The sequence below is a fragment of the Phycomyces blakesleeanus genome, assembly GCF_001638985.1.
Source record: "Phycomyces blakesleeanus NRRL 1555(-) unplaced genomic scaffold PHYBLscaffold_9, whole genome shotgun sequence".
NCBI lineage: Eukaryota > Fungi > Mucoromycota > Mucoromycetes > Mucorales > Phycomycetaceae > Phycomyces > Phycomyces blakesleeanus.
In genome coordinates, this window is record NW_017265142.1 from 1507906 (window position 1) to 1527113 (window position 19208).

Here is a 19208-nt window from a genome sequence, read left to right on the forward strand (position 1 = left end):
AGATCTAATGTAGAATCAATTATAAATTAAATTGCTAAAAGTACAAATCGATTTGAATAGAATAATTACAAAATGTAACTCAAAGAACAGAGTTCAGAAGTGACAGAAATGAAAAAGAAGATTGGAAAAACTTTGGATACAAATATTGAGTGAGTAAAATAAAGAGAAGGCTATCAATTTCACTCAGGACAATTGAAGTTATAGCAGAAAACATACTGAGAAAAGTAAATAAAATAAAATAAAAGAGAGTTTTGATCATGTCAATCAGAACATACAATGAACATAAAAAAATAACATACCAGACAAAAAAATAAAAAAAAGTAAATAAGAGAAAAGAGTATACAAAAATGACAAAGGCTGTGACTTAACATTGAGAAAATGTGACTTTGGATGTGACCATGCCAACATCTTTACAGTGAAAATGAGTGGTTTCATAGTGAAAATGAGTGGAAAAAGTAGCTTGGTAAACAATACTATAACATTATATTATAATTAATATATTAAAACTTTTTGCTATAGATTATTTGTTGTCACTTTCGACTATGATAGAGACAGCCAAGGTTCAACTTTTGCCAGAAGCATTTTTTTGTATTTTTTTGAAAAAAAATTATTAATCTTTCTGTTTTGCTAAAAAAAAAAATTAAATGTTTTGAATATTTAATGAATTGCTTTATACTATTTATTCTTTATAAATATCTTAATGTTATGCGAAATGAAATTATATGTTTTTAAAGTAAAATAAAATAAAATAGCAAACAAAACAAATTTTATTTATGTAAACAGAGTTAAACAGCTAGATACCAATAAAACAAAATAATTTTTAATATTGTAACTTTCTGAATGAGAAATGCTATTTACTTGCTTTTGAAAATAATAAAATAAAAAATAAAGCATGCAAAATACTAATGAAATTAGATAAAAACTTGATATTTTATTATCTCAAAATAAGTATGTAGTTATATGTATTATTGAATTAATTACTGATAGACTATAATGATATAAGTAATATATATATTACAGAAAGAAGTAAAATAAAATCTTGAAACATAAAACATGTATTTAAAATAGACATTTTTTTTTACTTCTTGATTAAATGTAGAAAACAAGAAGTATACTTCAAACAGTAAAAATTAAGCTGTCAGCTTCTCTATAATTTTATGATATTTATACTTGTAAAAGCTATTAAAGCATTTTACAGATTTGAAAAAATTATTATTATTATTATTAAAAAAAATATTAAAAAAAAGAAGAAAAGAAAAAAAAAATGGGTGAGAGTTTGTGTTATCCTAGGGAAAAGAAACTTATCTTAGTTATCAACTTTAAATGCTAACAAATAAACTGAATAGACTTTTTACAATAATAGAGTAACTTACCATATATTGCCTCAGACTCAAATACGTTATTGTGTTATTCGTCTTCATTGGCATTGTCATTGTCATCATTGTCATCGTTATTTTCGTTGTCATCATCACCTTCCACAACAAAAGCGATACTGGCTTCTCCATCATCGGGGGAGTTTATGTCTTCAATGATGAGTGAAGAAGAAGAGATGTAGGAGGAGACAAAAGGAATGGAGGAGGGAGAAGACGAAAATTCCAGAAGGAAACTGGTCTGAGCAAAGACTGCTCACTCCCAAGACATAGAAAGCCAAAGCTTTCTAGCCAAAAGGAACTGCATCCCGCAAAGAACCTCTTTGTCCAGAGTACCTACAGCATTGTCAAGGGCTTTTAGCCCTTGCTCTATTAAAGTCCTTTCTTTTGTGACATAGTATTGAAGCCAGAAGGCATCACGCTTGAAATTTTATATATTAGTTAATTTATTTTTAAAATCCTTAGTATCTTTATATTAATTATTACCTTCAGAAGTGCAATTTCTTCTTCTGCTCTTTTCTTGGCAAGAAAGAGGTGGACTTTGGGGCAGATTTCTGTATCCCAGAAAATGCTTTTTTTTTGATTATTGAATCAAAGGTCAAAGACTCTTTTAAAAAACGAGTATAAAAGTAAGAATAACAGTTTAATATTTCCATTGTGAAAAGTCTAAAAATCACTGTTACCATTGAATTCAAAATTGAATGCTTGCAGGAGGTAGGTAATTTGTTTGGCCTGTTTATTCAGGCTAATTTCGTGTTGTTTGGACTTTTTTGTGCCTATATATATATTTAAAAGCATTAATTCATGAAATAATTGCAATCACCTTTTCCCCTTCTTACCAATATGGCCAGATTTGTAAAGCAATGCCAAGGTATCATGATACATTTGAACATTGGCTCTAATCGCATCTTTGAATATTTTTTTGTAAGCTTGGAACTTGTTGTACCCTAGCTGGGCATTTTCTTCTATATATTTTATGAGGTTTGTATTTTCTTCATCAGGTTCTTGGAAGTCCTCAAATTCCTCCTGGATCTTCGTCTTCAACTTCTCCATTTCGTGCTTCAGCCTATTGATCTCATCTTTCACATGATTTCCGTTGGCATCATTAGCAAGCCTACAATAAAATTGATTTTTTAATGACAAAAAACATAAGAAAAAAGCTCTAAATACACTTACTCTCTTAGTTGGCGCAAAATTGTAAAATTTACAAGGAACAAAGCAATATTGCCCTGAACCTTACAGCCGGACTCCATCAAATCAGCAATGTCAATGTAGTTCTCTGACTTCTCTACCTTGTTAACATGCTGCTTCCATTCTTGCTCAATCACAACACAGTCGAATCCCTCCAATGCCTTTCTGGATTCTTCTATGATGCGCTTTGCTTTGACATACTTACTTTCCAACATCAAGCCCAACTCAACCTTCTTCGTCTCATTGCAGAACTTGATGGCTCTGTACAAGACCAACTTCTGGTTTGCTTGTCCCATCTTTCTGGTCATCATTGCAAAGCAGTTAAGATATGATCAGAGGCGTTCCAAACATTCACCATCTGTCAAGCCAAACCCATCTCTATATTTAGGGTTGAGCTTAACCTGGCAGTGTTAAACATGAGCATATGCATAGAAAATTGAAACTGCTAGTTTTGATTTCTCCATCAGTCCGGGAAAGTTAGCTTATGTTAAGTATTGTTACTATATGCTTATATATTTAACATGTACATTAAAAATAACTCTGTACAGTGAGGGACAAAAAGAATCGCCTTTTTTTTTAAAATGCCAAAATCAGCAAATGTAATAGTCTTTCTCTTTTTCTCTTAAATTAACATTTTATGAAATGAACAATCAAACCGAATGCACAAAAAAGATTACTAAAATTTCTACCAATGGATATAAAAACACGGATAATACAACTCGTGCAATCATTGTCCATGAGAGTGTTAAGAATGGCACTAGTCAGGTTGACATTGCCAAAAAAGTAGACATAAGCCAAGACGTGGTGAAGTGTGTTCTTCAGAGCTACAAAAAAAATGGCTCGCATATGGCTGCACCACGACCTGATAGACCTTTAAAGTTAAATGAGAGAGACAAAAGACGAATTATGCTTCAGATTAGCCGTGATCCCACACAGCCAATGAGTACCATTGCTAGAACCTTGCCCACACCAGTTTTTGTAAAGACTTTGAGAAAGTTTCTTTGCAAGGCTGTAATATACTCTTGAAAGATGATTTCGAAACCAAAGATTTCGGAAATCAATCATAAAAAGCAATTCCAATGGGCTAAGGAACATCTGCACTGGAAAACAACAGATTGGAATTCCATCATCTAGTCTGATGAGTCAAAGATCCAGCTCCACGGAAGTGATGGACGCCAGTGCGTTCTCAGGCCAAATGGCAAGGGCTTTGAGCCCAACTTCGTCTCACCAACTGTGAAGTTTGGAGGTGGCTCCATTATGGTCTGAGGGTGCTTCTATGGAAAGGCTGTCGGAGTTTTAGACGTTGTGCCTGGAAATATCAATTCCAAGAAGTATGTTGCAACCTTGGAAAGAGCCTACCTCCCTTCTTTAAAGGCATTCAAAGAGAAAGATAACTGGAGAAGATTTCGTCTACAAGAGGATAACACTAGCTGCCATGTGAGTGCGCTGACAAGAGAATGAAAAAAAAGACAAGGTGAAACTTTTGGGCAGCTGGCCACCTCAAAGTCCAGACTTGAATCCAATCGAGCATCTCTGGGCATATCTCAAGCGTAGAGTACGTATGAACAGATATAATCTGTATAGCGTTTACCATTTGAGACATGTCGTAATTAGGGAATGGAAGATAATCCCCCAGAAGTATTTGCAAAGTTTGGTCCGGAGCATGAAGAGAAGGTGGCAAGCTGTAATAGATGCAAATGGTCATAATACCAAGTACTAAAATAAAGACTCTTCTCTAACATAATAAAAATAAGTGTTTTCAACTTTAATCTGAAGTAGTTTGGGATCTGTAAGTGCTGTATTTGCTTCTTTTCTTTAAGCATGAAAAATAGATATATTTTGGAGAACAATTGGGATCTAAAAAAAGGCGATTCTTTTTGCCCCTCACTGTATTTACCTTCAGTGACTTTGCCAGCTTACAGACAACATCATAAATCACATTGATGTTGGGAGAGTTATCAGCAGACTGGCTATCACTACCTGAATCACCAAGTAGTTGATTAATTATGGAGAGAGGGTACTTAAACCCTTCACCAGTTTCCATGTCTACCAACTTAATGACTGATTCATGGCGTGTACAGCTCTCCGCAAAAAGACCCTTAATAGGGTACTTTATGGACTTTCACTGGAAAAATAACAATAAATACACACCGGGAAATTCAGGCATACTATTGTGAATATTCCGCATTTTACAGTGGGGTTTTGCCTATTTCCACTGATACCAAAGCTGATCTGGTTACATGTGCACAGACCTGCTATCTACAAGTGTAAAGTTTGATAGCACTAGTGAAGTTGGAGTCAATAGTAATTTTATATCTTTGTATATAATAGAGTACCAAGAAAACTTTATTTCAAACTTTGTTTTTTTGCTGTAATACAATCTGTTTCCATGTTAAAGGTTAATAATCAGGGACTACGTCGCATTTGTATTGTTGAACTATCCCTGGGTGAATAGTTAGAACCATGGACATTTTATTGCTTATAAGCCAATCAGTAACACTCTTTATTATGAGGTCATAGATTATCTGCTCCCCCAATTACTTGATATTCAATTATTATCGGTTTGAATTATAGTTTATTTTTGTATTTATTAGAAAAAATAGAATGATTCTAGGTTGATAGTATTGGAATAATATTATATGCCTCGGGCTGTCTTCATCGGTATCCTTCATATGACTCAAATCAAGCAGTGCTTTATATATAATGTTTGTAAACCCTCATATTCAGTAGTTATCTTTGGCACAGATACTATTTAACATAATAGAAGAGAAGTTAGATGTGTATTTAAATATTTACATGTTGTGAGTGATATATTAATTTGAGGATACATACAATATAATGACTGAAGAAGATAAAAATAAAACTTTGAGAGTTCGAGGCATGGTGTCAAGTATAATTTCTTTAACAATGAAAATAATATAGAGAAGTTAGTTTGAGTGAATTGGGTGACAGAATATGTAATGAACGTACCCAAAGAAAGTCAATTTATTTGTAGACCTAGATAGTACTTGTCAAGAGTTGATATAACCTTTAGTAAAAAACATATATTAATATACAGTATAAATAATACTATCATACATATTAAGAGAATAAAAGAAGAAGTCTTACCATGTCAATGATGGCGCCAAGAGATAGAGGTTCTTGATTCATTGCGTGTTTTGCAGATGAACATTCATCTGTAATAAAAATTATATTCTGTCAGATAAATATTAAAAGTAAATAAAAAATAAAATATTACTGTGTTGATGGTCTTGTTTAATCGTAGGGAATATTTTTGGCGATATTGTCTATAAAAAAGGAGAAAAGTCAGAATAATTTTATAGGATGATGATATGAAGTATAGTTACTAACCTGGACTAATCCGGATGGCCATTGTAAAGAGAATACATCAGAAGGAAAAAACACGCTAGTATCTATGACAACTGAAATAATAATTATTATTTAGTTACATTTGAAGAAAAGAATTGCTTTAAAAAAAAAGAAGATATGTTACCAAAAAAGTTTGCAAATATAGTAAAACACTAAGAGAGTATATATGTATCTATGACAACAGAATGTGTTAATCTTGTTGTTGTCTGTACAGAAGTATTTTTAAGAAGAATGTATCTTACCAGTAAAATTCACAGTTATAACAAAAATCAGAAAGAGAAAGAAAAGAAAAGAAAATGGTCAATAAGGAAAAATATGGAAAAATATGGAAAAATAAAAAAATAAGTAAATAAAATACAAAAAAAAACAAAATAGGTAATTAAAAAAAATGAAACTCAAAAAAAATATCCAAAAAGCATAATAGATATAATGGTGTAGTATCTAAAAGCAATCTTTGTATCAATTTACACAGTGTGTATACAAGAAGTTACTTTAGATATATTCTTTTAACCAAGATCAATCAAGACTAGACATTCTTTTTTTTGGAAATATAAATATACGTTGTTGCTACAATCTTACTCACTCTTGCTCACGCACTCTTACAATTATTCTTACTTATACTCACACTTTCTCTCTCTATCTCCCCATCTTTTTCTGTCTTTTATTTTGGTATGTTTGATAATAAATATAATTGTAGTGTATAATAGAAATTTATTCAAAGAATATAAAAGCATTAACAGTTAATACATATTTGAACTTATATTTTTAAATTAATAGAATATGTCTAACCAAAATGAAAGCTATCCCACTCGACGCACTCCTGCTGAGAGAGAGATGACAAACTCTCTTGCCATCTTGCATCGTGACATGACCACTGTCATGAAAGACGTTGCTGATATCAAAGCAAAAACTTCGAACACTCCTGTGTCTGCTGTTTTGCAGAGTCAGCCGATGGCTTTAGTGCATGCTGTTGCTCCTGTGAGCATGGAAATGAATGTAGCTGGTTCTCCCACCATGGCTTCTGATGCAAAATCAGTCAACAAAACAAAAGCCTATGTATGTATCATACATATAGTAAATTATATCTTTAATAACTTACCAAGATTCAATAGAGACTTCTTTGGGAGCATTTGTGGGACCCTAAGTTCAAGCCAAAACATTTGGCTGAAATTCAAGCCAACAATGGCAAGCCAAGGTGGAACACGGTTGTCAACTTCAACCAGTCGCCAAACACTGAGCTGACAGAAAACCTCGTTGCCTACTTGGAAAGAAATTTCGTAGGAGCAGAACTGAGAAAAAGTGATGTTCGTGACTTTGTCTACACGAACTTCACTAGCAGAAAGCGTGCAGCTAATAAGTCTCAGGCTAAAAAGAAGTCAGACAATGCTTGCAACAGAAGGAGTAGCTGCGAAAAGGAGGTAAGTTATACTTTATTTATTTATTATTTGAATAATTCTTATCTAAGTCATTAATTTAAAGCAAAAAAAGAAAACCAATTTAATATTTTCAACAGCACTTGAAACGTTGCAAAACAGCGTACCAGTCTAACAAGACTGCTATTGATGACGAGATGAAAAGAGATTGCTCTGGTCTCATTATAGAAGAGGCTATGTCTGTTGGTGAGTCAGACGATGGCACTTCGCCTCATGTTTCTTATAGTGGGCTTCGTCTTTGTTGTCCAGATTGGAGAAGTGATGAGGTACTTAGTTTTTTGAAAGTTGAAATATTTAATTTAGTTAATATATTATATTGTATTATACTGAATAAAATATTAATGTCTTTAATATAGTACAACCACTTCATCACACTTGTTGACAACAAAGTGGTAGCTGATTTAGGCTTAAATAGTCATCAATTGCTGTCACGTACTTTTGGCGAAACTGTTGAAGGACCAGTCCCTGATGCAATTGCATCACAGTTTTCTCAGTGGGCTCTTAGAAACGGGCCCTAAATAAAGTTTATATTTTTTGTTCTTTTTTTCTTCATTCATAACGTCTTATACTTTAAATAACCAAAAAAATGCATAAAGAGGCATTACTTGTTCTTTGTTTTTTATTTAATTATTCTCATAAAAAATTATAGTGCATAATTATTCATAAAGGCTTCAGGCATAGTATTTTTTTGGCATAGGAATGACCAGCATTCTTTCTTCGTTCATATCAGTTACATCTACAGCAGTTGCGACCTCTAAGTGTATGCGATGTACAGGCAAGATGCTGTGATAATTATCAGCAGAGAATTCTGGCAAGCAGATTGCAATACCTTCATCTCTGTGTTCATTGTCATTTGTCGAATTATACCATCGGATGTATGCAAAAAAATGCTGGTCTTGATGTAATGTTGATGCTCGGTGGTTTGGATGAGGAGGCAGAGTAAATGAATGTATAAAAAGATACTGAATTTGTCCGGTATATAGGCTTGAAGTTCGGCCATTGCTGCTACAGAAGAAAGCTTGAACAAGTGACCCGCGCTTACCAGAACTGTTGTTCCCAATATATGTTTGGCCAAGGAGATCAATTGATTTCAATTTTGTGATTCGGTTATTTACAAAATATTGTGACAATCTGGCACCGTGGTAAGAAATGAGATTGGGCATGGCATAGGCGATTTTATAATAATCTAACAATTGAGGATAATCAATATCACTCATTGTTGATTCTTTTAAGAACTGTAAAGGAAAGGTGGATGGGGGGAGTGGTTCATTGCCTTTGATAGGTGCTGCTCGACTTAAGGATGAGTCTACAAATTGTTGCAGTCAGAAAGGTTGTTGGTTGGTTGGAGCATAAGTGGCATAGGTCGTTATAGGTGCAGTTGTAGAGGTAAGTTTTTCAAAAAGAGGAAGGAATGGAATGAGGCTTGGACATGATAACGTATTTCATACGTAATCAGCTTTGTATGCGTCTGCAGTGAATTTTGTCATATAGGTTGTTTCAAACCCGTCTATTCTGTTTGTCTTGTTATTCTTTAACAAACCATTGTATCTCTCAAAACCAAAGAGCCAATAGCCATACACGGGTCCAAAATCACGAATTGTGTCATGAAGATGGAGGTGCAGGTGCATGTTGCAGGTGAGGACTTCTGGTTCATATGTATCTTCACAAGATTGACAGAATTCTTGTAGATATCTGTGTGCTTGGTCTATTTCGATGAAACTGATTGACGGCTTTACAAGTATATGGCATGCTTTTACATAGTGCATCCAGCCATTGAACATATTGGACGGAAGAACTGGTTTTAGAAGCACGGGAGAGTACATCAATACCCAAAACTTCCACTCATCTGCTTTCATGTGGGAAAAGCCCTTTCCTATCTTCGTTTTCAGCTTGGTATAGTCGCTGGGCAATATCATTGTTGCTGCAACTGTCTGCATTGCAAGCAGATCATTGTTTTTCATTTTTTTGATTTTTGTCCATGTTTCAATCATTCTCTTTGGTGTTCCCAGAAAAAGATTATGCATGGGATCAATGATCGTTCCACGTACTAGATCAAAGTATCCAAGGTGATACAACTGCAACTATCGAACACCATATTCAACCCCCAGCTGCTGCCTTTCTGAGGGTGTACTCGCACTATTCCACTCCTCAGCATGCACACGGTTTGCTCTATCACTTCGATGGTGCCACTGGTCACAATCAAATCCACGGAAATCGACAGAAGAAGTGCCTGGTAGATGAGAAAATTGATTGTCGCACTTGTAACAGGTGCATGTGCTGTTGTGCGCGGTGAACCCACTAGTCTTTCTGGCAGCAGGTATATCGCATGCAACCATCAATAAGGCTGCACGAACTGTTGCACCATCTGTTTGCTGGTAGGTGAGTATCTGTATTCCAAGATAGAGCTGTATCATTTCATCGACTAATGGCTTGAGATAATGATTGATCTCTTCTGATTTTGGCTCTTTTGGTCTGGGCATGAGGCCAACAAGGATTGTATTTTCTGCTTTAAAGTGCTCACTTCTAGGCAGGTTGTTAATCACCAGGTAGATAGCACCGCAGGAATAGCTAGTACCATCGAAAGGCTGGAACCAGTTGATGTTTAATGTCAGCATCAATGAACGAGGATGCTCAACAAAAATTTCATCATCATTGTCCTTCAAATCAGTCCAGGCTTCACCATCGTAAACATCACACAATGTATCAGTGATCTTGAATTCTTGGTTCCAGTGCATGATCTTTTGCTCAAAATTGGGACAGAGGAAAAGAATTTTAAGAGCACGTGTGAGAGAATGATATATATAAGACTTCTTTGCGACCAAACCACCAGACAATGATTGGACCATTAATTTGCAATTACAGGTGGTATGTGCACCAAGCTTTACGAAATCACAATTCAAAGGAGCAGGTACACTTTCCTCATACACCTTGTGGCAATCCTGACACACGACAAATCTCTTAATCCCTTTTGTCATGGCTGAGAATCCTGTCATGCTTTGGAGACCAGAAAGACTCATGGGCAATTGGAAATCCTGCTCGTAAATCGACAAGAGCTTGTTGATGAACTCGATCAAGACAACAGTGCCCTTATTGACCACATAGCGGGAAGCAAACATTACCACAAAAGTAGCAATGAACCTGTGTACCGGATTTTCAGGCATATTTGGGGTGGCAAAAGGATCTATTGTAAAAAAAACAAAAAAAATTAACACCCCCCCCCTTTTTTCAGATTTTTCTTTTTTGGTTCTTTTCCTTGAATTTTTTTGGGTCTTTTTTTATTAGTTAATTAACACGGACTGACCTTCAGTATCGAATTCTTCGACTTCAATCTCAACAATATTCTCTTCATTGTCTTCACTTTCTTCACCACCATTGCTTTCTTCATCATTGTCATTTTCATCACCATCACTGCTTTCACCATTCGACTCATTGCTAAAAGCAACCTCATCGTCAGAAATTGGGGCTCCTTCCCAAACAGGCGAGTTGGTCTGACCGCCCATTGCTTCCATGGGTCCAGTTTGTTGGTTTGATGTAGCTACATATAGAATTCAATTTTTAGTTTACTCCTCTTTTTATCACAATTAATGTTTCTTACTTTCAAAATCAATATCCATGAGATTTCTTTGAACAGATACATCTATTGAAATAAAACATTATATAAAATAACCAAAATGAAAATGAAAATGAAAAACAAAACATACTTCTTTCACTTCTTTCCATGTCTTCATATCTTGCTCTTTTATTGTGACGCTGGAGGGTTTGTGTAGAAACAAAGCTGTAGCCTTGTTGATTATCACTGCATTTTGTGCAATAACACTTCTTATTATAAAGTTCAGAAGTAGAGGACATGGTGTTTATTTTGTTATAAATGTTAAGATAAAAGGGAAACAAGTGTTACATTTACTTTATTAGTTCAAACTTTATAATAATAATAATAATGATAAAATAACTTGGATGGTTATTATATCCGAGCCAATAGAAAATTACAACATGAATTTATAAACATGTACACCAAAAAACATGCTGAGATGAAAAATTGCTCTAAATATCCACATATAACCATGAACCTTCACACAAGGGTATTCAGGGTCATTTCTCCAGTGTTTGCCAAACCACTAGAGCTAGCATGGAAGTTGCTGTCAAACCGACCTACCTATAAGTATAGAAAAGTCTTAGTATGTATTTAATATCTTGTCACTTTTTATTACTTACGCCTTCTTCAGCCCTCTCCTTCTCATACATTTTCACCACGTTGTCACCAATTCACATCTGCTTGAGTTGAGTCTCTACTTGCTCCAACTTTTCGCCAACATCACCCTCTACATCTTTTCTCCTCTCACACTTCAGACTAAAATTGCCATCCATGGCAACATATTGATAGTCGTCAATGGTCACATTGCTGTCAACCTGATATAAAAATACAACTTCAATACTTTGTTGCAAGTAAAATATGACATATTATTCACTTACATCTGGACAAGCAGGGCAACAGTTGGATTCCTGAAATCCAAACGAAAGCTTCTCTACCTTAGCCTCAATAATTATTGTAAGCCTGATGAAGACATGCAGAAGATTTTGGCAATATACCTTTGAGATCTGTCTCTATTTATTTTATTTTAACACAATATTTAAAATCGATTAGTGACACATACTGTGAAGTTTTATAGAATAAAATCAACAGTAAAAAGATTGAGACGTATATAAGAATACTTTGAGACTGTATATAGGTTGTCTTTATTAAAGAATATAAAGTTGTCCTTTTTATATCAAAACACAATCTGCTTTGTCAGTCACATCTTAATTTCTTAAGTCTGAGTTCATTTAGATATTAGAGAGCTGGTACTGCTATGTTTATAATTTAATCTAATTGCAGTGTTCTCATATTAACTCAGTGCTTACTGAGCTGTCATAATTACAGTACTTACTGTAATTAATTATTGGTCTTATTGATTTACCATAAGTAAAATAAATAAATTATTCATTTGTTCTTGTAATGATAGCTGTTTTACTATAATAATAGAAATATGTTCTTAGATGTAATAAATCCAACAACCAAGTGTCTGGATCACCACACATACTGATATATAATTTTTTTTCTTACCTCAGCACCCAGATTGATCTTATTGTACAGATCGGCCAAGCCCTGGCCAGAGATGGCAAGAACATCTTGCATGTCTCTCATAAACTCAAGAAGTCCGAAATGAATTGCATATTGGACATTGTTGAGGGAAGCAGGGAGCATACCCATCTCAACCTGTGGTGATCCAGACACTTGGTTGTTGGATTTATTACATCTAAGAACATATTCCTACTACTATAGTAAAACAGCTATCATTACAAGAACAAATGAATAATTTATTTATTTTACTTATGGTAAATCAATAAGATCAATAATTAATTACAGTAAGTACTGTAATTATGACAGCTCAGTAAGCACTGAGTTAATATGAGGACACTGCAATTAGATTAAATTATAAACATAGCAGTACCAGCTCTCTAATATCTAAATGAACTCAGACTTAAGAAATTAAGATGTGACTGACAAAGCAGATTGTGTTTTGATATAAAAAGGACAACTTTGTATTCTTTAATAAAGACAACCTATATACAGTCTCAAAGTATTCTTATATATGTCTCAATCTTTTTTACTGTTGATTTTATTCTATAAAACTTCACATAACCAACTGCTCGGAAATGGACTTGCATCCGCAAAAAACAACCTCAAATGTTTCTGAGGCTGTATATACATATAGGATGTTAATATATTAATCTAAGGGCAGTTTTTCTTGAAAAATTAATAACGATTGCTTACAATGCAAAAAAAACATGTAGATGTTTTTCTTAGAGAACTTTGTGCAAGAACAAAGGAAATGAGACAAAGGAGCAATAGCCTTCTTATTCAGACAGCCATCCTTGCATCTTCCAAGGTAACGTTGAAAGGAACCAGCTAACTGGGGAAGCAAATCTACCCACTTGTTGTAGAGGCTTATTTTCTGGGTCTGACTGGCTTCATATGTATCGAAATCAATTTCGACATTCAAGTCAGTCTGAGAAGCAGCAATGTTCTTGGAAGGCATTTCTACTGGGGCTATAGCCATGGTTCTTGCTCTCTTCTTGTGCGTATATGTATACTTTAGGCGAGAACTACTAAATTCCACCTCAGGAACAGATGGGTTTTCAGTGGGAATATAATTCAAACCACTTATTGGAACATCTTCAGAAAAGTAATCCAGTAAGAACTGAGGTACAGCTGTTCTCTGTCTTCTTTTGATAGTACGCTTGCTTGGGTTGTACATGTTTAATTTGCTTGTTAAATTCAATAAAAAAATAAAGAGTAAAGGATTATGATACTCTAAATGAGTTCTGGTATTGGTAACTGATCGCATCACTAAAGTGAGCTGCTTTGTAAAGCTCAAGGGCTGTAGAAAACCATATGGTAGCACGAAATTGACTAATTTAGGAAAACTAGTAACAAGTAGTAAAATTATCAGCCTTATACTAAATAACTAGATAATTAGATAACACTATGCAGTTAGCAAATGTGACAAATAATTTTGCAGGGGAAATTTGCACTTTGATAGGGAAATTGTTATCCAGATTTGTACAGTGAAAACAATTATGATTACCAGCACAGAGCTTCTAAAAATGGTTTAAATTGCTCTAAATTTAGAAAGGCTAATAGGAGTTTTAAATATGTGCAAAGATTTTGCAGATGTGCAATTTTTTTTGGAAATCCTTGCACATTATTTTCTATAGTGCTGAGATACATCAATGACTTATTATAAGCAAAATTATAACTCATAAACACATTTACTTTCTATATAAATATTTCATTGGAACTACACAAATTTAAATAATTAATCATACATTAATTATTCCAAGATCACATTGCTCTGATTAAGACTCAAATAGGATCGATTACCTGACCCCAGTCATATAACTTTCCCTATCCAAAATAATATAAATAGCAGTAGTAGTTCAGTGTAGAAATCTCATCAAACTTTGATACCAAATCTTTCTCAATAAACAAACCCTACGCAAGTTCTCACAAATCTTTGTTCCTCATTTCAAATATTGAATTCTTCCTTTTACAGCTTCTTAAAAACTTCAACCACCACAACAGTTGTCATGGGTATTGTGGCAGACTGCGTTTTCAAGCAGAGCAAGTATCTTCCTGCCCAAGTTTCTTGCTTGACAGTCAATTATCTTGCATATATCTCTAAATATCGCACCTGTCATTCAGCTTTTATTATTGTGATAATACTGAAAGTTATACTCTAGGCCTGTTTTATAAAATCAGAACATTTAATATACCAAGAAAATTATTGATTTCAGCATATATAAATAGTGTAATAACTTATTATTCTTCTTGCCAAAGCAGTGAGGCTTTGCATATTTGCTAATGATGAAAGGCTTCAGCTTCCAGAAGCTATCTGAGTTGCAAATCAATACAACTGTTAGTCAAACTTTATTGGCCTTTCAATCAGAAATTGCTGCTGTTGATATGGTTGAAACCAGTAGCTGCTTATATAAAAGACCAGTTTTGTCAAAGTTGAAAATATCTTTTCTCTTATACATTCTCAACTTCTTCTTTATCTTTTCTACTCTCAGATTGATTTCTTTAGTGTCTTTAGAAGCAGAGGAACTTTTGCCATGCATCTTTCTGCTTTTTACTGAGTCTCTTCTTCAACTTCACAATTCACCCATCTAAGAAGCTCGGCATGTTTTCTTGTGTGATATTGTATTTGCTTACTGCAATTATCTTGGCATAGTTTTTGATTGAGTGAACATTGATTGGAACTGCTTTTCTCTCCATATCCAAAATAAACTGATAGACATCTTCTTCCAACTGAGAGTAGGTTGTCCCTTTGGTGAACATCTTCTTCAACTCATTTTTAGTTCTTTCTGCAAAAGCTTCAATATAGCTGCCTGGGATGGGAGCTTGGGCAAGTCAAATTGCTGTTTAGCTCAGACTCTCAACTGCTCCTGGTTAAGTCCATGTCTAGACTTATCGCAAATAGCAAGCTTCTGATTTCCATTAAGATAGACACAACTCATGGCATGCTGTTGTTATTGGAAGAAGTGTATAAGATATTAAATACTCTATGCATGTTAAAAAAATAAAGTGATTGAAGGTATGTGAGTATGTGTGAGTGTGTGTTTAAAAAGAGTTTATAGTAAAAATATTTTTATGAATAAAGATAACAGTAAAAATATGTTTTACAGTATTTCTTTTATATTAAGCATATTATTATTGAATAAAACATATTACTATTAAACAATACATAATGCTTATAATATACCAATCATATTTTTTGTCTTTTAAAAGAAGTATAAGCTCATTTGTATAATATAAAGTGAAATATGGTAATACACTCAATTGGTTTTTATTATGTCTTAGAAGATATGTAAGCTTGATTAAGTTTTATTAGATTAAAAATATATAAAACAATCATTATCATCAATTTTTTACAGAGATGTTTCAAATAATGTTTCATTTATTATTGGTTCTTAAGATTATATATCGTATTATAAAGATGTTATAATAGCTTGTTGAGCAAAAGAATATACAATTATTAATAGAATATATATCTTATATGTCTTATATTTTCTGTCTTTTCCTGTAGTGTTTGTCTATATAATATATAAATATCTAATTAATGAATGTAATTTTAAACAGCTTTTATTATTAATATATTTATTCATCTTTCTTTAAAATTATCATATTAGAAAGACAGAATGAAATTAGAGATCATGTGATTTAGCCCTTCTAATTGGTCACGTGTTCTCTAATTTACTTGCTATTTATCACCAAAATAAAATGTAAAAACCTATACTACTTAGTAATTGTGTGCCGTACACTATTATCAGTAGGGAACAGTTACATAGAACTTAACGTAGCCCAATGGCCCCAACCCCCCCCCCTCCCACCACCCAAAGGGGAGGGAAGCAAAGCTCCTATTTTATTAAAATACTGACTTTATTTTATAGATCAACATCTTGTATTTAATGTATTTCTATATTCTTAATGACTTTTATTACTATTGATCTTGACATATAGAAAGTAATATATGATCATCTTGCTATGAGAAAAGCAGCAGTCACATACAATGGAATTTTAATATTATAAAAAATTCAGAGTAAGAAAATATCACATTCAATTTAGTGATAGTGATGAAATTCTGTGACTTCTAACTATATTATTAAATCGAGTGTTGACTGTAAGATAACCCAAATCAGAATAATAAAAATCATCTTTTATTCTCTCTCTTATTTGCTATACTCCTGTGTTATTAAAGTTCAACCAATTTGGCTACGTTTACAGTGAATTGAAAGATAGTATAAATCAGAAATAATATTATAGTAAAAGGAAGACAAGTGTCATGGCCAAATTCTTGTCAATCAATTAGAATGGCAATTACATAGAATTCTCTTTTGAGAACAATGACCAAAATAATTTTGTTTTACTCACAAAAGAATTAGAAAGCACATAGTTTAACAAAAGTAAAATAGAAATCAAAACAGACATTTATAATGGCTGAGTAGATTTAGAAAAGATATAAAAGAGAATGTTATTTCATTTTATACAAGTTATATATCTTCTTACCCTCTTTTTATTCTTTTATCTTTGTTTATGATTCCCAGTGGGTTTGACCAATTTTGACAGTGTTATAGTAATGGAATAATAGCTCAGATCAAAAACAATAGAAGTGTCGGACATTATTTTGATGAATCTGTAAAATCTGAAGATGGTTAACTGCAGTATAATGACTCTTCTTTTATTTAAATATAATATAATAGCTACTGCGGATAATGTGCAGTATTAGTTTAGAAAACTATATAAGACAATTCAATTCATATCAATAAGAAATATCTTTTATAGTGTATTTTCTTAATAATTGTAAATTTCAAGATTTGTGTCAATTTTTTTATTTCAAATACTAATATATGAAAATGACATTAAATGTCCGCCAGTTTTTTAAAAAATCCTAAATATTGAACTTTATGCAGTCACAACTTTATATATTCATGACAAAAGATCTTTTAAACACTGAGTGATACATAGTATTACTATTTTAGAGGATTGATTCTTGTTGTCTGCCATTATAAATAGAAAATCTAGTGTCAATATTTTTTTTCTCTGCTATTAAATTCAAATACTATGTTTTTTTCAAAACCTAAAAAGTGCTGTTGCAAATGTCAAAACTAAACATGTTTTCTGTTTGTTGTAGGCAGAAAATAAAGCAAATATAATATAAACAAAAGAATTTGTGAGAACTTGTGTAGGTTGTTTATTTCAAAAGAAAAATAAAAAATAATAAAATTCAATTGTTTTTCTACACGGAACTATCTACTGATATTTATATGTTTGTCTAATTTATAATTCAGTGTGTGCTCAAGTAATCTTTATCATGATGAGTCATCTTCCAGGAGTATTGTTCTTCTGGAAATATCTGGAAAGACCAATTGATATGATACTTCTCCAGTCAGATCAGTCCGAGAGTTTTGGTAAAGAAGAGCATTTATGCTATTGATAATATTTTAGTATTCCGACCCAAATACTTGGGTAATGTTTCATAATATTAAATAGTTATAGTTGCAGTCTCTCAATTAAGTATTTGTATAATAAAAGAAATATGTAGATGAAATATAATGGTGCCATATATATAATGTATATGTATTTGTATATCCCATGTCATGGTGATAATAATAAATAATCAATTGTGTGTATGATGATCTGTGTATTAGATAATACCATAAAGGGAGATTCATTTGACTGGAATAGCTGAGGATATTATTTTATCCTTCAGTCTTACTCTCAGATTCAGCAGTAATCAATACTCATTCACAACACTGTTTACTTTGTAGAGAAACTGTTTCTTAACAAAGTAAATAGAAAAAATATTTAGTTTTGTTATTTGCAACAGCACTTTTTAGGTCTTGAAAAAAATGAGCAGAGTACATTTTTTTTGTTGATTATAAGAAAAATACTGTTGTATTTGAGATAATTTAAAATCCAATATCATATACAAACCCAGAAAGAAGTACCTGTCAAAGAAATTGTTATAAATGATTATCTAATATGAAGTCCTATCTGAAACATAAGAGTAATATGTCTGATCCATCATTGGATCATCTTCAAGAAGTACTTAAACTATTATTGCAAAGCTGTTATAATGACTCATATCCATGGTGACTGGATATATCTCAATAAATATAAATACCATAGAGAAAATAACTTTTATTAGAATAATTGGATTTGACTGAACATCTCTTATCAATAAAAAAGAGTTTTAAAGTACTTGTCATCCCAATCTCTCCTATTTTCCATATATAAATATAACATACAGCGTGACGCAAATAATGAACATTATATAGTCTATATCTGTTCATTTTAATTCTATACTTCAGATAAGCCCAGATATGCTCAATAGGGTTAAGGTCTGGACTTTGTGGTGGTCAGCTACTCAAAAGTTGAAGATAATTCTTCTTTTTCCAAGCCTTGCTCATTGCATTTTTATGGCAGCTGATATTGTCTTCATGCAGTTTAAATCTCCTCCAGCTGTTTTTTTTAAAAGTCTTCAAAGAAGGAAGATATGACTTTTCCAAAATGACAATGTACTTCTTGGAATCAATATTCTCCTTTACAACATTTAAATCTCTAACGCTCTTGCCAGAGAAGCACCCCAGACCATAATAGAGTCACCTTTAAACTTCACTGTTGGTGAGACAAAGTCAGGCTGCAGACCCATCTTGTTACGCCTGAGAACTCTTTGGCATCTATCACTAACATGGAGTCAGAATTTCAACTCATCAGACCAGATGATGACATTCCAATCCGTCA

At 32.9% G+C, this 19208-nt stretch overlaps 5 protein-coding genes across 5 annotated transcripts; 2 read left to right on the plus strand and 3 right to left on the minus strand.

Moving 5' to 3' along the window:
- Positions 1–1407: 1407 nt before the first annotated feature.
- On the minus strand, positions 1408–2872 carry PHYBLDRAFT_145016 (hypothetical protein; the record flags this gene model as incomplete). The annotated part of the gene is made up of 6 exons (XM_018431348.1): positions 1408–1622; positions 1707–1791; positions 1857–1924; positions 2054–2146; positions 2210–2484; positions 2547–2872. 6 exons carry the CDS (start codon positions 2870–2872, stop codon positions 1408–1410), a joined length of 1062 nt encoding a protein of 353 aa, XP_018292623.1.
- Positions 2873–4326: 1454 nt separating this feature from the next.
- Positions 4327–5032, minus strand: PHYBLDRAFT_167988 (hypothetical protein; the record flags this gene model as incomplete). Its single annotated transcript, XM_018435775.1, has 4 exons — positions 4327–4374; positions 4459–4680; positions 4713–4820; positions 4979–5032. The coding sequence occupies 4 exons, from the start codon at positions 5030–5032 to the stop codon at positions 4327–4329; spliced, it is 432 nt and encodes a 143-aa protein (XP_018292624.1).
- A 1678-nt stretch (positions 5033–6710) lies between these two features.
- PHYBLDRAFT_67499 (hypothetical protein) lies at positions 6711–7881 on the plus strand (the record flags this gene model as incomplete). Its single annotated transcript, XM_018441803.1, has 4 exons — positions 6711–6986; positions 7043–7348; positions 7444–7629; positions 7720–7881. The coding sequence occupies 4 exons, from the start codon at positions 6711–6713 to the stop codon at positions 7879–7881; spliced, it is 930 nt and encodes a 309-aa protein (XP_018292625.1).
- A 63-nt stretch (positions 7882–7944) lies between these two features.
- Positions 7945–8916, plus strand: PHYBLDRAFT_158723 (hypothetical protein). Its single transcript, XM_018433843.1, has 4 exons — positions 7945–8138; positions 8347–8505; positions 8597–8749; positions 8820–8916. The coding sequence occupies exons 1-2, from the start codon at positions 8063–8065 to the stop codon at positions 8463–8465; spliced, it is 195 nt and encodes a 64-aa protein (XP_018292626.1). The 5' UTR covers positions 7945–8062; the 3' UTR covers positions 8466–8505; positions 8597–8749; positions 8820–8916.
- Positions 8917–11432: 2516 nt separating this feature from the next.
- On the minus strand, positions 11433–13659 carry PHYBLDRAFT_145021 (hypothetical protein; the record flags this gene model as incomplete). Its single annotated transcript, XM_018431349.1, has 6 exons — positions 11433–11516; positions 11654–11770; positions 11834–11965; positions 12465–12671; positions 13045–13100; positions 13176–13659. 6 exons carry the CDS (start codon positions 13657–13659, stop codon positions 11433–11435), a joined length of 1080 nt encoding a protein of 359 aa, XP_018292627.1.
- Between the last annotated feature and the right edge of the window lie 5549 nt (positions 13660–19208).

Excerpts from the sequence above, each read along its gene's own strand:
- PHYBLDRAFT_158723 (XM_018433843.1), top strand. The coding sequence starts at position 8,063 with ATGACCAGCATTCTTTCTTCGTTCATATCAGTTACATCTACAGCAGTT. Across the intron at positions 8,139-8,346 it reads TAAGTGTATGCGATGTACAG|GCTTGAAGTTCGGCCATTGC; the intron begins GCAAGATGCTGT and ends TCCGGTATATAG.